At 34.1% G+C, this 19134-nt stretch overlaps 1 protein-coding gene across 1 annotated transcript in view; it reads right to left on the bottom strand.

The window, feature by feature from the left end:
- LOC306655767 (PTB domain-containing engulfment adapter protein 1-like) overlaps positions 1–19134 on the bottom strand; it is a gene marked incomplete at its 5' end in the record, with an annotated part of 56628 nt that overhangs the window by 6776 nt on the left and 30718 nt on the right. The window contains 6 exons of the mRNA XM_079130384.1: positions 716–810; positions 7174–7312; positions 9121–9345; positions 18034–18126; positions 18528–18608; positions 18805–18921. Coding sequence (XP_078986510.1) covers positions 716–810; positions 7174–7312; positions 9121–9345; positions 18034–18126; positions 18528–18608; positions 18805–18921 — 750 coding nt within the window. The remainder of the gene's footprint in view (positions 1–715; positions 811–7173; positions 7313–9120; positions 9346–18033; positions 18127–18527; positions 18609–18804; positions 18922–19134) is intronic.

Below are 19134 nucleotides of genomic sequence, written 5' to 3'. Positions count from 1 at the left end.
TCATCTTACTGGTGTTTACCTGGATTCTACCATATAGAAACTTATTAATGAATAATGAGGCATAATAGCTTCATCCAAACGTAAGGGAAAATATAAAGACAAGACTTTATTCTAGTCTTTTCAAGGCTGCTTATTAATCATGGAGCATTGTGTAAAGCTTTTAAACCCAATTTTCTCAATGTTTCAGAATAGTTTAGAATTCAAAAGTGAAAAAGGAGACAGAAATGAAAACCCAACTGGACTACATTCCTAAAGAAGCTGTCACTGGGTGTCTGCTTTTTAAATAAGAGCCCAGAAGTTATGAACCAAGAGCTACAATGCTTCCTTTCAGACAGAATGACTTTACTCTTACAAAGATTTTCCCTCATCTACTCATTTACAATTTTGAAATTCATAATTGTTAAGAATGAGAAATCTTATAAATCTATTGCAATGACCTTTTAATTTCTGGATTTCAAAACAACAATCCATTAGAATCCATGTCATATTGTTAAAAAAAGAAACCATCTTACTTCCATTGTAAATTGAACCACAAAAAGAAAAATCAACAACTTAATCCTTGTTTTTAGAACTAAGTGTATTTTTTAATGTAGTTACTTTAAGTTTTTATATTGATAATAATTCAAGAAAAGGGTAATTTTGATATATAACATTTATTTGTCCCAAATTTAAAATAAAATAAGCCATTTATGGTCCAATGTGTTAAAATGGTTACCTGCATCTCATCTAATTTTGATTGAATATCTGGAGGGAAATCCCCTGCTCCACAGTTAAATGGGTCAAAAGGTTCAGCTCCAAACAGGTCCCGTTCTAAAAGGAAGAAAGTATTTTAGCAAATGAAATGAGTAGAAACAAATTGGGGCAAATCTGATTTCAAAGGTAAGATTATATTAAAAAAATATAATATTTATATGATCAAATGAGTCCCTTTACACTTGCATTTTATGTTGAGTTTTCTGGAACTTAGATTAAGGAAGTAAATATCCATTTTATGAGATTAAAAACTGTTTTGATTATAAAGAATTATAATCCCGAGATGTTTCTGTGTCTTTAATGGAGAAATATCAACCTCACCAAATATTTGATAATTAATATATTACAACACTTGCATGTTTGCAAGATTTAAAGTCTACTAAAATTGATGTAATTCTCACTGAGATTTTTCTCTTTCCATTCATTGTTATGTCACAGCAAATTAGAAAGTGATATATAAGGTCAAGTAGATTAGTAAGTAGTTTTACTCAGTTTATATGCTTTCATTACATTGTTTACCCAGAAAAAATATTATCTCACGTATTATGAAATCATATCATCTTCATAAACAGCCAAAATGAGACAAATTTTGAACAAAAGTTTTCCTAAGTCAGCAATAAATGTATTTTTACAAGACCACTGCTCTAACCCCTTAGCTATAGAGCCTTCATCCTTAAAAATTTTTTAGAAACAGCAGGAAAGCAGTAACAAAAAAGCTCTGTGTGTATAACTCTAAGGTATGTGCCACTTATTGTCATTAAAGAATTATCAAAGTTAAATTGATATTTGTAACTGATAGAATATGTACAGTCTATTAGGTGATTAAAAAATTGAAAAATGTTAAATTTCTTTCCTTTGAATCAATTCAAATGAAATCTTCATTGGAAAATATTAAATTATGTATGGGAAAGATATTTATACATACTAATACTTTTGTTTTGCTGGAAACTATTTTCCAGTGGGGTTCAATAGTATATAAGAAGCAACATGTATGCAACTTGTTTTCTACCATATCCTCTAAAATCACAGTGGCACTCTCACTATGAAGGATCCTTGCTTTTCCCAGTTACAAATCAGTCAGGTCTGATATATATTCAAAGGGGAAACACGGTATGAGAAACAGGGGATTCAAAATATGTTCTTGAGAACTATTGATTCCCAGACACCAAACAGAAATTAAGGGAGAAATCTTGTAAGCTTTTGCTTTTACGTATTTAAATGGATTATGAAAATAAATTAACATATTCAATAATTCATGTAGCTTATTTAGTCTGTTTAACTAGACAATTTAAACAATTTAAACAAATTTAGACAATTTGATAATTAAAATTGAGTAGAACTATTTGTCCTTAAATGATCTGTCTGTTCTGTCTATCCATCCATCCATCTTTACTGAACTTTAATAATTAAGAATATATAGATGTTGAAAAATGTATCAAGGTGTTACTTCAGCTTATCGCTAATAAGTCCCTTTCTAAAGGTATTCAAACACACTGATGACTAAAAAAGAACTCATCATTTTCTCCTTCTCTACTGCTAGTTTCCCTATTAATGACATTTAGTCTAAAATCCTAAACTATAATTGGTTTTGAATTTGGACTGACATCCTAATAGATTAATTCCTTCTAAATATCTTCAAATGTATTCACTCTTCTTTGTATTTCAACTTGGATTGAAAGTGTTCATCATTATCAGAGAATAGAATAGTGGCTACCAGAGCTTGGGAATGGTGTATCTCTAAAACTGTTTTGACATCAATGCCTTATTGAAGGCCTGAAGGAGGAGATCATTCCACAGAGTACTACACGGGATATACAGACTTTTAGTTGTAGTAAAGATTCACATAGCTTAAGCATTTTTATTTTTATTTTGTTTATGATACCTGGATATATCAATAAAATATTTTTATCCAAAAAAATTTCAGCATATAATATAAGCATGATCTTATGCAAAACACAAGCTCTTTGAATAAATAAATGAGTGAGTCTGTGAGGAGATCTAAAGACATGAAAGGCAGGGATAAAGAAAGAGATGCAGCCTGGTGAGGTGGTTCAAGGCTGTATCCCAGCAGCTCATGAGTCTGAGGCAGGAGGATCCTGAGTTCAGAGTCAGCCTCAGCAAAAGGGAGGTGCTAAGCAACTCAGTGAGACCCTGTCTCTAAATAAAATACAAAATAGGGCTGAGGATGTGGCTCAGTGGTGGCGTGCCCCTGAGTTCAACCCCCGGTAAACCCCTCCCCCTAAAAAGAAAGAGATGCAAACACACTCATATGATAACAAACAAACAAAACCCCATCATAATATCAGAGTATCGGTGACATTTTCTAAAACATGCTAGGATTTGTATGTCATGAATTATTTTCTCAATTTTGCAATGACCCAAAATATAACCAGAGAAATTAAAACATAATTCAACTAATATATATTTTTAGTTTAAATTTATTTAAGCTGATAATAAAAACTCCATATTTATGGAGTGCCATCTGGTATTTTGATACATATATGCATCATACAATGTTTTTTATCAGATTAAGTATACCTAGTTCTTCAAACATTTATGTTTTGCTTATGGGGAAAATATTAAAATCCTATCTTCTAGCTCTTTATTCATTTATTTTTATTAGAGCATTATACATAGTAGGCAGATTCATTTTAACAAAATCATACGTGAATGAAATTTGATTTACTCCGTTTCAGGCCCTGTTCACTCATCTCTCCCTCCCTCATTCTCCTTCCTCTACTGAGCTTCCTGTCACTCTCTTATTTATTTAATTTTGATTGGTAATTTCTACATATACATAAAGGTGGAATTCACTATGCTATATTTACATATGCACATGGTGTGTGATTTTGTTAATTTCACTTCACATTTCCTCCCCTTTCCTATCCCTCTTTCCTCCCTCTTAATCTCCTTCTATTCCACTGATCTTCACTATATCATTATATCTGATCCCCTCACCTTTTTTAAGAAAAATTTTGCTCTAGCTTCCACATATGAGAGACAACATTCAATCCTTGATCTTTTGAGTCTAACTTATTTCACTAGCATGACGTTCTCTATTTCCATCCATTTACTAGCAAATGCCATAACTTCATTCTTTATAGCTGAGTAAAACTCCATTGCATGATACACCATATTTTCTTAATCCATCCATATATTGATGGGCCCATTCTATAATTTGGCTATTGTGAATTGTGCTGCCATTAATATTGATGTGGCTTCATCACTGTAGTATGCTGATTTAGTTTTGTGGAATAAGCCAAGGAATAAGAGATGTTGGTGGTTCCATTCCCAGTTATTTGAAGAATCTCCACACTGCTTTTCAGAGTGGTTGTACTAACTTTCAGTCCCATCAATAATGTTTCAGGGTTTCTTCTTCCCCCACATCCTCGCCAGCATTTTTTATTTGTAATTCTTGATAATTACCATTCTGACAGAAGTTAAGATAAAATCTTACTGTAGTTTTGATATGCATTTAAACTTGATTGCTAGAGATGTTGAACATTTGTCAACAAATATTTAGTTCTTTGAAAAATGTCTATTTAGTTCATTTGCCCATTTATTGATTGGGTTATCTGTGTTTATGGTGTAAGCTTTTTGAGTTCTCTATATATTCTGGATATTAATACCATTCAGAGAAGAAGCTGGTGAAGATTTTCTCCCATTCTGTGGGCTCAGTCTTTGTGCTCTTAATCATTTTTTTTTTTTTTTTTTTTTTTTGCTATGCAGAAGCTTTTTAATTTAATGGCATCCTACCTATTGATTCTTGGTTTTATTTCTTGAACTTTAGGGATCTTATTAAGGAAGTCAGTGCCTGCATCAATTTGATGGAGTGTTGACCTTGTTTTCTTCTAGTACTTTTAACATTTCTGGTCTAATTCCTACGTCTTCAATCAACTTTGATTTGACTTTTGTGCAGGATGAGAGATAGGGATCTAATTTCATTCTTGTACACATGAATATTCAGTTTTACCAGCACCATTTATTAAAAAGGCTGTTTTCTCCAACATATATTTTTGGCACCTTTGTCAAGTATCACATGACTGCAATTATGCAGGTTTGTCTCTATGTCTTTTATTCTGTTCTGCTGATTTTCACATCTATTTTGATGCTAATACCATACTGTTTTTATTAGTATAGTTCTGTAGTATAATTTCAGATCAGTTATTGTGATGCCCTTCCTTCATAGCTTTTCTTACTCAGAACTGCTTTTGTTGTTCTGGGCCTCTTATTTTTCTAAATGAATTTTAGGCATGTCATTTCTAGTTCTGTGAAGAATGTCACTTCTGCTTTGATGGAGATGTCACTGAATCTGTACATTGCTTTTGGTAATATGACAATTTTGATATTAATTCTGCCTATCCAAGAACATGGAGCTATTTCCATCTTCTAGGGTCTTCTTCAACTTCTTTCTTCAGTGTTCTATAATTTTCTTTGTAGAGAGCTTTTACCTCCTTATCTAGATTAATTCCCAAGTATTTTATTCTTTTAGCTATATACAGCACATTTTCATTATCTGTAGTCACTCTATTATACAATAGCACATCAGAATTTCCTACTACTATCAAACTGTAACTGAATCCATTGATCCATCTCTCCCCTTCCCTATCTCCCCACTATTCTCCCCAGCTTCTGGTAACTACAGCTCTACTCTCAAGTTCTATGAGATCAACTTTTTAATATTCTACGTATGAGTAAGATCACGTACTTCTTTTTCTGTGTCTGGCTTATTTCACTTAACATAATAATCTTCATTTCCACCCACATTTTCCCAAATGACAGTGTTTCATTTTTTGAATATATGAACCACATTTTCCTTATCCATTCCTCAGTTGATGGACACTTAGGTTCTTTCCATTCACTGGCTACTGTGAACAGTACTACAAAAACCATGGATGTGCAGATGTGTCTTTGACAAACTGATTTAATTTCCTTTGGATACACACCAAGTAGTGGGACTGTTGGATCATATTGCTACTTTTAATTTTTTGGGTACTCTCCTTACTGTTTTCCATCATGGATATACTAATTTATATAATGTGCAAGTTCCCTTTTATCCACAACCTTTCCAGCACTTGCTATCTTTTGCCTTTTTGATAACAGCTTTTTAAAACTAGAGTGAGGTGATTTCTTTTGTGGTTTTGATATGCACTTCCATGATGATTAGAAAGGTGTAATATTGTTTCATGAACATGGCCATCTGTATGTTTTCCTGTGAGAAATGCCTATTTAGATCTGTCGTCCATTTTTAATTTTTGTTTCACTATTAACCTGTTTGAATTCCTTACATATTCTAGATATTAACTCCTTGCCAGATGTAACTTGCAAATATGTCCCTCCCATTCTGTAAGTTGTTTCTTTGTTCTGTTGTTTCCTAGCCTATGCAGAAGCTTTTCAGTTCAATATTGTCCCATTTGTCTATTTTTTGCTTTTATTTCCTATGCTTTGGGGGATTTTTCCAAAAAATTCTTGCCCATTCCAAAGTCTACTTTGAGTTGGTGTTTTGAGATATTTTCGTTAAGTTGATTTCAAAGTCCCTAATATCGTTACTTAAGTCCTCTAAAATGTATGACATACCCAACATGAGCCAAGCACTTTGATAAGTTCCATAGGTGAAAACAAATAAGCTATAGGTCCTGCCATATATTAAAGCCTTCAGTTAAAACTTGAGTTATATTCAAAATTTATTAATGTGAACAAGAAAGAATTCAATAAACCATAAGATCTCTTTTATTCAGTTTCCTTTTGGGCTTAGTGACTGATTAATGGCCACTGGGAACTATTCTTTAATTTTTCTCTGACAGGGGCAGCTAAGACATTGAAATGAATATATGTTGAATGCTCTCTAATTTAACAAAGAGGCACTATGATGTTCCTTCCAGATACACTGAAAATAAAACAAAATAGCAATGCGTTATAGCATTTTTGAAACCCTGAGAGTGGGGAACAAACCCTTACATATGGTTAGGATATAAACAAATCATAGAATCTATATAATTCATGTATTTTTCCACCCAAAATACCTATATATTCTATGATAACAAGAATATTTAAACTAGGACCTATTAATAAAGTTAAAAATAGTTAAAATTATTACCACTTTTTTTTTACAAAAATTGCAGATAGATGCCCAAACACAAAAAACCTATAACTAAACAATTTTATTATGATTTTAAATAAACCTACACCAAAATATTGTTTGTGCAATAGGTTCAAATTCTGAATAGGGATGTCTTTAGTAGTATGCTCTGAATTATAGAGTAAAATTAGCTGCACTTGCCACATACAGAAAAACATAACACTTTAATAATTAGAGTTGTTAATTAGCTTGTGAAGATACGCAATTCCCCACAAGTGTTAATTAAAATTTAAAATGTATTCAAATACAGCAAGAAATACTGATTTATTTAGAAAGCTTACTAATCTCAGCAGATCTAGTAGGTACTGGAGGTGGCTGTGTGCCATTGTGAGTGGGTGTCGAGGACTGGTGTGATATTGGAGAAAATGGAATCATATCAAAGATGTCAGTGGAGGGTGACTTCGGCGTTACACTGCCTGCCTGCAATAAAGATGATACAAATTAGGGTGCTATTTCATATGGGCACTTACCACATTACAATGCTAAGAATTTCATATGCATAACAATATATACAAATGAGACATATAAACAACAAATTCCATTCAATCACATAAACTTGCCATTCTGTAGATCATGCAATAAAGTAAAATAAACTACATATTCCCCAACAAGCACCTCGATTAATTTGTCAATAGATCAGCAGTCAAAAAAGGATGGTATATGAAAACAGGCTGGTTCATACTCTGATAGTAATTTCAAAATCTAAAAAAATTCACAATTTCATGTGGTTCAACTGTTGTCAAATATTCATTTGCAGCAAAGCAATGAATAATCTCAAAGATGGTGGCAAAATGGTGACAATGCTATTCTGGATGGGTACCCGAGATAAGTTAGAATTTTGTATGTCTAAAAATAATTTTCATTTGTATCAGACAATTAGAAACATGTTAGAAACTGTACATATAAAGAGGTGATTTCAGTAATATATTTTGTATAAGATTATAATTTTAAATAGAAATAATTGAACATAAGTAACTCACCGTCCCAAGTATAAATATTTATATAAAATAAACAATTTATACATTTTTAAAAAGTGGAGTATGGAAGTACAATGACAACCAAGCAGTATTTGTTGCAGTTTATCTCATTCCTGAAAATTTTCATTATATTTTCTATAATGAACAGTTGCCTTGTAAAATAAATTAATAATCTCCAAGATACCAACAATATTACTGCATGATCAGATACAGTCTTTGTCAGGACTAAAGTGCAGGGAAACAAAAATGAAAATGTAGACAAGAAGTAACATGAAAAATGAGACAATCATTAATTTGCCAAGCAGGAGAAAAATATGCAGGTGGGTCTCCCACTATGAAAACCATCTCATCTGATCAGGAAGGAAAGAAAGAGAACTTCCCTTCTGAAGAGGGATAGAGGAAATATGTGCTTTTCCTCTAACACCATGAACAGGGATTGTTTGGAGTGGTTCTTACCAAAGATAGAGATCTAAGACTACACTCATTTTTCTGATTCACTGATGTTGCAGGAGATAAAAAAAAAAATACACGAGGCTGATTGTGTGTATAGAGAGTGAAAGGTTTTCTATTCTGCTAAAATGATTTTAAGTGTATTTCTTCATGGAGAAAAACTTTGTCACCCTTTTGTTTAACATTTGGTTACTGTACCCCTCACTCCTTCCTTTTTATTCAGGAATATTGTTCTTCCCATACCTGCTGACTTCCATATCTTCCCTCCTTCTCAGGAGGTAAAAATATTCAAATCTTGTCTGTCATTAAAAACAAAACAAACTGACCAAAAATGCCTTTACACTGTTCCTCTTTATTCCTCCTATCTGCCTTCTTTCTTTCTTCTCCCTTCAACACTAAGCTTCATGAATAAGACAGTAGTTTTCCTTTTCCAACCACTTATTTAATTCAATCCTCAATGCAAATCAATCTAAACCTTGCTCTTTTTGCACTGAAATCTACTGAAACTGCTTATACCTCTAGCACCAAGGGCCTCGTTTCCCAACTGACATGTCTGGTGGGTCCTTCAAGTGCTTTAAGTACTTGTCCTATTTCACCTTTTTAGATTTCTACATTATAATCACTCTACTTGCAAATCTGATATCAGGGAACCAAAAGAAATGAAAATGGCACACAGAGACTCCAGATTCATCATATTAATTCAAGACATACTTGACTCTTTCATTACTATATCAATGGCACATTCTGGAAGAATAAAAAATTAGGGGAGTAAAAAAAAGAATTTACTGCTTTGCAAATTACATGTGGTCTTGAAATGCTGCGCTGACTGACTGGCGGGGGGAGGCCACTTTTAGAAGGCGGTGGTATTAATAGTCCCAGGGATAGTCTGGAATCAGGCGAGTTGACTGGAGTGACAGAAGTGGAAGACATGTTTAGACAGGGAGATGAATCATCACCACTATGCCAGAAAGTGGATGAGCATCTCTGAAACCTGTGTGGCTCATGACCAGGCATTCTGTGCCGCCGCTGTGAAGGAACGACAGAGAGAAAAACACTAAGGAGAAGAAAGAAGGCAAGGAGTTAGGGGAAGGACACATAGAACTCATTTGTAAAAAGGATGTTTTGTGAAAACAAGATAATTTCACAATAATGTCACAAAATTAAAACATGTATTTCAAGTTGACCTTCCTATTGTGTTGTTCTTAGATTCTCACTTGCTTAGTTTGATCCCTTTTCACTGAAATATTATGTGTTTAGATATTTACAATAGAATACTGTTTACATCAGGACCTGAAAGGAAGGGATTAGAGCAGGAAATGAGGAGATCCTCAGATTTATTTTGGAGAAGTCCTCAGTGTAATGAGAGGGAAAGAGAAACTATTGTAATAAGAGGAGATTAGTCACTGAAGGAGGAGTGACTCTCATAAATAAGTTACAGCTTTGTAGAATCCACAAAAAGCATTACCACGTATGTTTTCGATTCAATCTTCAAATCGTTCTTTTCCAATATGACTCATGGCAAGAGTAAGCTGTCTTTATTAAAATAGGAACTAAGGCCCATAGATCTGTGACTTATACCTCTATGAGCTAAGAGCCACAGCCAAAATTCAAAACAGTACCCAGTGACAGTGACCTTCCTTACAAAGTGAGGAGTGCCAAATGGTAAGGCACAATGAAGATGGGAAGAGACTCATCAAGAATCTCAAGTAAACCACAGAGATAATAAAAAATAAGCAAGTGGTACCCTGAAGTGGGTCTGGATATCAGTCTTTGGTAGGCTTTGGGGGTTATTTCTCTAACCACATAGAAACCTACTCTCCAGAGCTGCGTTGGAGAGAAAGCTGATCTGCCAGATGCCACAGCAGTCAATTAAAACAAGCCAAAATAAAAGTAATGATTAAGCCTTTACTCTGACTGCGATCACATAAGTGAGAGGCCAGAAAGAAGGTGCCTGCTCCATTTTCCCCATGAAATGGCAGTGGCAAAGTTCAGAAGCACCATTGTAGAAGTGGGGGCACTGCCTCATTGCTGAGGGAGCCTGAACAAAAAGTTCCTAAGGGTTTTATGCTGTTTTTTGCCAACAGGCCTGAGAGGGGAAAAGGGAAAGGCTAGGAGTAGAAAAGTACTGAAAACCACATCAGAGAGGAGAACAAAAAGCCAGTTTGGGCAGAAGCACTTAAGAAAGCCTCAGCCAAAGACCCTGAAAAGAGGCCTCTGAATAAATGCTAGAAATCCAGAAATACATGAGAGCATGGCAGGCCAGTGGTACAGGAACTTGGCTCAAGTTCCCCAGCTGTGCACCAATCCTAGTGGAATGGGGAGGGCAGATTCCCCAGAGGGCTTGCCTGGGAGCCTTGACAATCCCCTATGATCCAGGTTGAAAGGTCGCACACAGGCTTTGGGTCTGGAGCTGGACTCCCCGCCTGCCAGCCACACCTCAAAGACTTTCAACACCAATAAGACTTAGAGGCAGCCCACACAACATGCCTTCTGATAAACTCCATTGTGAAGAGTTAGCAAACTCAAATTAGAATCAGAATGACCAATAAGCTTGAGGGACATCCTGTACCTGGGAGTCACCTCTTTACACATTTCTAGAAGCAGATGGGGAAAGGAGGCAGTACAAAGTGAGATATTTAAGTTGAACAAAGGGTTCAGTGAGGAAGGAACATCTCTGATGGTATCAATTATCTATCACTCTATTAATATGTATTTACAGCTATAAAATTATTGACTTCCCTCTTGACCTCCGTAAAGACAGCTCTTCATCTGTCTAGCTATATACAGATAATTCAGGCTATAATTTAAAAAATTCATTTTGGGCATATATCTTTTACTGAGTGATTTCCTCTTTGGTGGCCTCCTTATACTTAATTATATGATTACAAATAAAAGCTCCCTGTGCCAGCAATTTTGTTTTCCAAAATACTCTACATAACATATTAGAGTATCATATGTATACACACACATATGCATATATATTATGAATATATATTGTCAATAAATATTTGCCTAAATATACTATAATTTTACTAAATTATATATTATCCATATTTAGTAAAGCATAATCAGATATTAAGTAGAAAATATCCTTGATATCATCTGGATTAAAAATTAAATGGAAACATTCTATATTGGTTTATGACAGATATTGGCCAAAAACTGTTCACTGGATCCTTCACAATAGACTGAAGAACAACATAACCTAACACAAACGTGCTCTAGTATTTTTATCATGGTGCTGTTACTATGGATTCTCCATAGTACTACTTTGGGAAGGTACAGGTAAAAATGATGTTTGTATATAATATGAAAATAATCAAATATTCAAATCCCCCAATTAAATGCAGTTTCACTTTTAAAATGGTTACAGTAGGCATATCTAGTAATGCAATAATTTGGGAATACTGAGTGTAAGACTAACACTCTCTCACAGGTCTTGTTTGGGTCATTGGTAATTTCCCATTTGTTTTTTCTCTGTTGTTTGGGTCATGTGGGTCTTTTCAAATACTGAGTTAGTTGTTTGCCGGTAAAATGAAGAGATTTCACATTAAAATCCAGAACTTTCCTTGAGAGTTAGCAATATAAAGTTGACCCACAGACTTGCCCAAGAATCACTGACACACTGAATATCTGCTGAGTCTCTGAAGTTGGCCTGTGCTCTCAGATTATTGCTACCTCCACATGCCACTGTTGACATTTGAGTTTGTGATCTCTAACCAAACTAGAAACAATTCAGGTCAAGGAATTAGAAGTAGTATCTGTTTCATTATAAGGAAGAAATCTAGGCCTGGCACATTGAATTTGTGAGCATATTTCAGTAGTCTCTGATTCTGCAACAGTGTTAATGAAATAAGGAGTAAGTATACAGACATAGCAACTAAATGGCATGCAGTAGCATTTTTGTCACTAGATTAAATTGGTTTGACTAAGTTTCTTGGTTTGACTAAGATTTCTGAAATTATTATTAATTTTTAGCAGTTATTTTTAGCTACTTGAGAAGGTTCTTTTTTTAAAAAAAAAAAGAATTAAATACATTGCTTAGAAAAAAGACAGCTTAATCTTTTCGGGGTGGTTCTTCTGTCAGTATTGTGACAGATGATTAGAAGTCAAATATTTTAGGCTGTCCTATAGGATCACCTGGCACCACTGCTTAGTACATCCTTTATGCTAATAATTCCAAGTGCTATGATCTTCAGGAACATGCAGAGGATTTAAAATGTAATGCTAAAGGGAATTCTATGCTCTACTATTACTTGTTATTTATGCAGGATTTGTTAGGTTATTAAGTTACGTTAATAGCGAGTGGCCACATTTGATATTTACTGTTGATGCAGTTTTGGAACTGTTTTGCTCAGGTAAATTGTGGCTTTAGGTGCATTTAGGTCATGGCACAGCTTTGCAGTAAATGTGTCAGCAAAGTAAAATGTCACAACAGTGTTTGAATCCTATCAATAAATCCTGAGTACTTTTAAAACAACAAAAAAATTCAACTGAATTAAAGTTTAAAAAGTTTTGTGGTAATATCTCTAGAAATATTAAGATGACACAGAAATTCTATTTTGTGATATGAAGTTGCATTGGTAATAGAAATCTCCAAACTCATTTTAAAAGTGAATTCCTTCAAATTTATAATTTAAATAGAGATGTTTTAATTTTCTAGTTAAAAGAATACAAAAAAACACTGATGTGGCAAGATAATGGTAGTATACAATGTCCTAGCAGATTGTCATGAAGATTCATGTCAACATCACTTCTTAAATAAGTTTCAAAAGTAATCAATTTTCCAGTTTAAACTTGGAACACTAGGACTATCTTTTTTTTTTTTTTCAGTTTTCTAGGTTCATAGCTGGTTTATATTTTTAGTTGTAAGACCAACCATCTCATAGTTCTCATAAGAATCTTGCAAATTAAATGGGTCTGATTGTTCACAAAGCACAGAGAAACCCTAAACAAGGAATGGCTATAAGACTTGACCAGGTACTTCTAGTCACAAATGAAATGGGAATGTGGGGGTCCTCGCTGGTGCACAGACCTGATAGAGCAGCCCAGGTTGTGCCTTATTTTCTTCCCATTGAATGGGATTCACCATTTTTTAATCCTTTTTTTTTTTTTTAGCACAACTAGCAATTATGAGAGTGAAGTTGTGGACTGGTAATCACTTTTTGTGGGCACCAAATGTTCTTCTACCAATGTCCATGTTTAACATTTATGCCTTTGTTTAAATATTCACATTTGGCTTGTTGTGTAATTGAGAGTTTTCACAATCTGCTCTTGCCCATGCTGACTTCAAGAGTAGTTTAGAAAACACTAGAAAAAATAAATAAGCAGGTTTGTTTACCCATAGTGAAATACACGTTTTAGGTTGTAATTGTCTTATCAAGTCTAATCAGGGGCTGCGTAGTCGATTACATAAAAGTAGAATTTTATCTAATATTGGGTTTAATTGAGAGACATTTATTTTACTCTGCAATAGAAAAGACATATTCCTTAGAACTACAATTTTATTCATTTAACTTCCTGGCAATAGTCTGATTTGGTTAAAAGCTTCTAGAGCCAACAAAGTAAAATGTAAGCACTCAGACGTAAGAGTCAAAAGGAACAATTTGATTTAACTTGCTATGCCCACATCTTATAATGGAACAATCTTCTGGAGGTGTTCATGAGGCTAGGAGGGCAGAATAAACCCTTTTTCTAATATAAATACAGGCAACACTGCCATGTGAATGTAATAAATGGAAATCAGATTGTTCCTAGATAATTAGAACCAAATGGTGGAAAACCCAACCTCTAATCTATTGCCAAACCACTAGAACACAGCAAAAAGCAAACAGCACAGTCAAGTAACGGAAATTTCTCAGTGTATCTAAATGATCGTTTAAAGTAAGGACCCAATTTCCAAAACCAGAGAAAAGATTTCCACGATCTCAGTGTATTACAGAGGTATGTATTATGGGTATATCAAAAGCTATTTCATTTGCCAGAAAAGGAACCCATGACTAAACCAACTGGTGGCATTTTGGAGACATGTGAGCATTCTGGGTTGGGCTGGTCAGTTGTGAAGAGACATCTGTCTTGGGGGCACATGTCACCATGAAAGCTCATGGAGAATACCATGACAAATTAATTGCATAAACTAAACCCACCTATATCATAATTTCAGTGTATCTAATGGGATTCATTATTCAATTCTTCCCTAAAATATAGATTGCTGACTAATCCTTGAAACAAACTATTGTGCACTTGACAGTTTGGGAGCATTCTATCCTCTGAACTCAAAACAAACAAAACCTACAAAGTCTCCTTTACAGAGTTATGAACTCAATGGACATTTACTTTACCAGCTACTGGGGACTCTGTGAGGGAGGTACTTTGTGTTCTGGCCCTGGATTCTGTAAAACTAATATTCAAATTACATAAGAAAAAAAACTGATGTAAAACATTTTTAACTCAACAGATATTTGCTTAATAGAGTATGATAGCAAGAGATTGAGTGAGATACTCATATTTTAAATTTATATTTTAATTATTTACAATTTTCATTGTCTTTTTCAAATTCAACTTCAATTGTTTGAATCAACAACTCCTCTAAAGTGGCAACATTTCATACTAAATAACTGTAGACAAATTTATTTTTTATTTTCAGTATTAGAAAGTTGGTAGCTCATTTTAACAGGTATGAAACAAATATAGCTCCATCAGTGTTACATTAGTTTATTTGAAAGCTACATAATTAAACTTGAAAATGAAAGGGAAAAGTATTTGTTTATAATTTGTTCGAAACCCAAGAGCAAGTTAACAAATGCCTGTAACACTATTTTCAAAACCATTTGAATTAATCAGTTATCCAGTTTACATTTTAAACATCAGCACTAATTTTACCTTTAAATTTTAGCAGGTTAGAAATATTATTGAGTTCATTTTCTTTTAAGAATCAAATAATTTCCATTTCTTTGTTCACAGGCACATAATTCATTTCTTTTGTTCACATACATATTTATTTGTGGCGAGAACAAGTCAAACACTCTGGTGATTTTCAAGGATCTAATACATTGTTATTGGTGATGTCGCATTGTGCAGTTTTCCTCTTGTCTAATAAAATTTTGTTTCTCTTGGCCCAAGTCTCATCTTGCTCAACCTTCCCCACTACTCCTCTGTAGACCCTGTACCATCATTCTGTTTTCTACTTCTGTGAGTTGGACTTTTTTGGATTCCACATACAAGTCACATGATGCAGTATTTGTCTTTCTGTACCTGGTCTATTTTATTTAACATGATTCTGTCTTAGGGAAGATGTGTACACTTGTTTAACAAATATGTTTTTAGGTTAAAGAAAAAAGTACAAAGATATTACTGTGGTGAAGAAATATAAATACACTGCAGTTAGAATTTGAATTATTTTTACAATGATTCTTTTCTACACATGAGAATTGAGTTTAAAACGCAGTTTAGAGAAAATGATTTCTTTTTTGATTCGTCCTATTATCCGTAGTCTTTGAAGCATGTATTCAGATAGATTCAGTCTGAGAGGAACACAACACCTAAAATAATTATTAAATGAACTAACCTTTTAAGAGCTAATTCATTTTAATGACTAGCTATTTTAATAGTTTTATTGTTTTATATAACTGACTCTACTAATGAGAACTTCTGAATAAATGAGTATGCTTACAGTCCCTCCTTATTTCATTTACATACTAACTTTCTTGTTTACCATGTATAATGGGTATTTCAGTTAGATGGTCAAAACACTGGGCCAGGTGTGGTGGTACATGCCTTAATCCCAGCATTTCTGGAGGCTGAGGCAGGAGGATCTTGATTTCAAAGTCAACCTCATCAAAAGCGAGGTGCTAAGTAACTCGGTGAGACCCTGTATCTAGATAAAATACAAAATAGGGCTGGGAATGTGGCTCAGTGGCTCAGTGCCCCTGAGTTCAATCCTCATTACACCGCCCCCCCCCCAAAAAAAATGAATTCAACTTTTGCCCTTTACCATTTCTGAAGCTGACTTGGTAAGCCCAGGAGATAATCAGGACCAACCTTGATCCAACTCATTAGTTACCCCAGTTCTATCCCTGGGCAGTGACTGCTTGGAAGAGACAGGAAAAAAAGAGGAAGTAGTTTTATCAACATGCCTCAAACCTCTCTGATCCTCCCAAATCTTGCCCCTCAACACCATATTCTCAGTGTTCCTTCCTCAAATAAAGAGGAAGCACAGTGGCAAAGCTTTGCATCTGTATAAAAATGGTACTGCATCTATTTTGTACCTTTGCCAACACAAAAGCACTTGTGGAAGATTCTAAAAACAACTGTCTTCTTAAGATTCCTTGAAAAAGTAATTTCCCCTTTATTTTTATACTTTGTCTCACAGAATGTCTTAAATAAAGTTTCAACCAAAAAGGTACACATTCCATTCTGGGACCAAAAGTAGAAGAAAGTATTGGAGTCCATTTTCTGCCCCTTAGAGGGAAGGAGGAGGCAAGAAAAAAAAAAATAATAATAATAATCCTTGTGAGTAGTAAACAGTGAAGAGAAAAATCAGGAAAGAATAATTGTAATAAAACCACATCATGAAGAGGATACACCAGCGCCTCAATGTGCTTATCATAGTTACACAGGTACCTCGCTGGGAACCTCTGTCTTCTCAGCCATGTTGGCCCCACATTACAGACCCTATGGTAAGCGATGGAAATCCCAACTCTCTCAGTGTGGAAGATGGAAAATGTGAGTTGATAACAAAGAAAACTTTTTGACCCATTTCTAGGGCATGCCACATTTGAAGCCATAAGTCCAACTTCTTACAGAAGCATTCTTCATAATGATGAGCTGGTGAACTATTTGAGTTATTGGATATAAACAAAATTACATACATATATATGAAAAGTTTCAAAATTCTTTCAAAAGTTTACCTAGACCACAATTGTATTCCAGTTCATAGTATCATTCCATAATATATATGAATTTTAAATATTTAATAGTATCAATAAAATATAATAATATTAGAGATTATCAGTGGTACAGAGGATTCAAAAGGAAAAAAATAGTTCTAAATACATTTTATCTAGAAAAAATATTATTTTAAATATCAGTTACTAAAATCAAAAAATATCCTTTTGCCCAAATCAAATAATAATGATGTCATACATGGTATTGGGAAAAGGATTTCAAAACTGTGACAAGTCAGGAATAAATAACTAAACATACTTGCATGTTTCTGCAGAAGCAACCACTAATCTCACTGTCTGAAATAAAACTGCCTCACTCCCAGTGGGAACCCTTGCCATGTAATATAAGAAACCATGTTTAGTCTCAGTATCAGTCCATTTCCTATAACAAAGTTCAGCACTCCAGAACTAGACAGGCATGGGTCATCAAAACTAACCTCAGTGAATGGTAATCAATAGGAATGAAAGAAAGAATATGCCACAAACAGAAAGATAATAGTCCACCTTAGGACTACAATGGGTTTGAATTATTTTAGAAAACATAGGGGAAAGAGCAACGTGGAAAACAACTCTGGCCTGAACCACAGAGGCAATTTTAATTTTAATTTTTAATTAGACTTGTTTATCAGACTTTGTCTCTGTCCGTGTTTAATTTTAAATTGTGGATCACAAACTATTATAACTTGCTGCAAAATTTACAATCCAGAGTATGTTTTATCACCATAAAATCTTGTTTTAAAGAGAACATACACATATTCAATACACTTACTGGAGATGTTGATACTTGAGTTATTCTCAACTGATTTTCCAAATCTTGTACTTTATTTTTAAGTTCCGTATTTTCTGTTTCTAAGTCTTGGATCTAAAAAGCAAATGATTACTGAATAACTTTCAGAATTATTTCTTGGCAAATATTGGCTATTATATTGATTACATTAACAAATAACATTGTATGCTATTTACATACATATTTTTAATATACTCTTGTGCACATGGGAGAAAATTATTTTACGAAACAGGAAGTATTAGAGGATTCTAGGTCGCTGGAAAGATATATTCAGTTTAAAATACATTTTATGTGTGTGCAAATTTTATGTTCCTAATGTGTCATCTTTGTGTTTTCTTGTTGCACTGTGCAATCTATACCCATAATCTTGGAGTATAACCACAAGACAGTGAAACTTGCCTCTGATGATTTTGAAGAGTGGAGAAAGGGTGTAATTTAATTACAAAGGAATCTGATCTGCATGGGAAACCACTTACCCAGCATCTGCTGCTTCTGCTGCTCTGATCCCCATGAGAAGCATCAGGAAGTGAAGCAAAGTCACATGAGAACACTAAGTTCTTGTGGGAATTCAATATAAAATAGTTAAAAACTGTGCAGGGGATCAGGAATGAAAAATTATAGGAACACAGTGAAAGCAGTTCCAATCAGTGTGGGGGAAATTTAATGGCAGGTCTTCTAAATTTGTTTGATGATATGCAAGCTTCCCTGTACTTACATCATACAAATGTGAAACAGCAAGCTTAGTTTACTCACTCTTTTCTGTAACCCTGCAATCTGTTTTCTTGTTTCAACATCTTTTCCTCCAGATTCTAGAAATTTCCGGTACGCCAGGTCAAATGCTTGACCGATTGTTAAAGTTATCTCTTCAGCCTTTATAAGAAAATCAAACAAAAAAATTTGCATTTTAATCATAATATCATCAAACTGCTCTTTAAATGAAGAGAACACATTCACATGAGGTACTTTAAAAGAGCAATAGATAGGGGCAGAGATGAAGGAATGAAGGAAGTAGCCATTCTACCTTATTAATTCAATGCCTACCCAGGTAGGACAATTAAAAAAGGAGAACAGAAAAAAGAAAAT

Source organism: Sciurus vulgaris (assembly GCF_902686455.1).
Source record: "Sciurus vulgaris genome assembly, chromosome: 3".
Taxonomy (NCBI): domain Eukaryota; kingdom Metazoa; phylum Chordata; class Mammalia; order Rodentia; family Sciuridae; genus Sciurus; species Sciurus vulgaris.
Note: the sequence above shows the minus strand (reverse complement) of the source record. Positions and strands in the feature narration are given on the sequence as shown.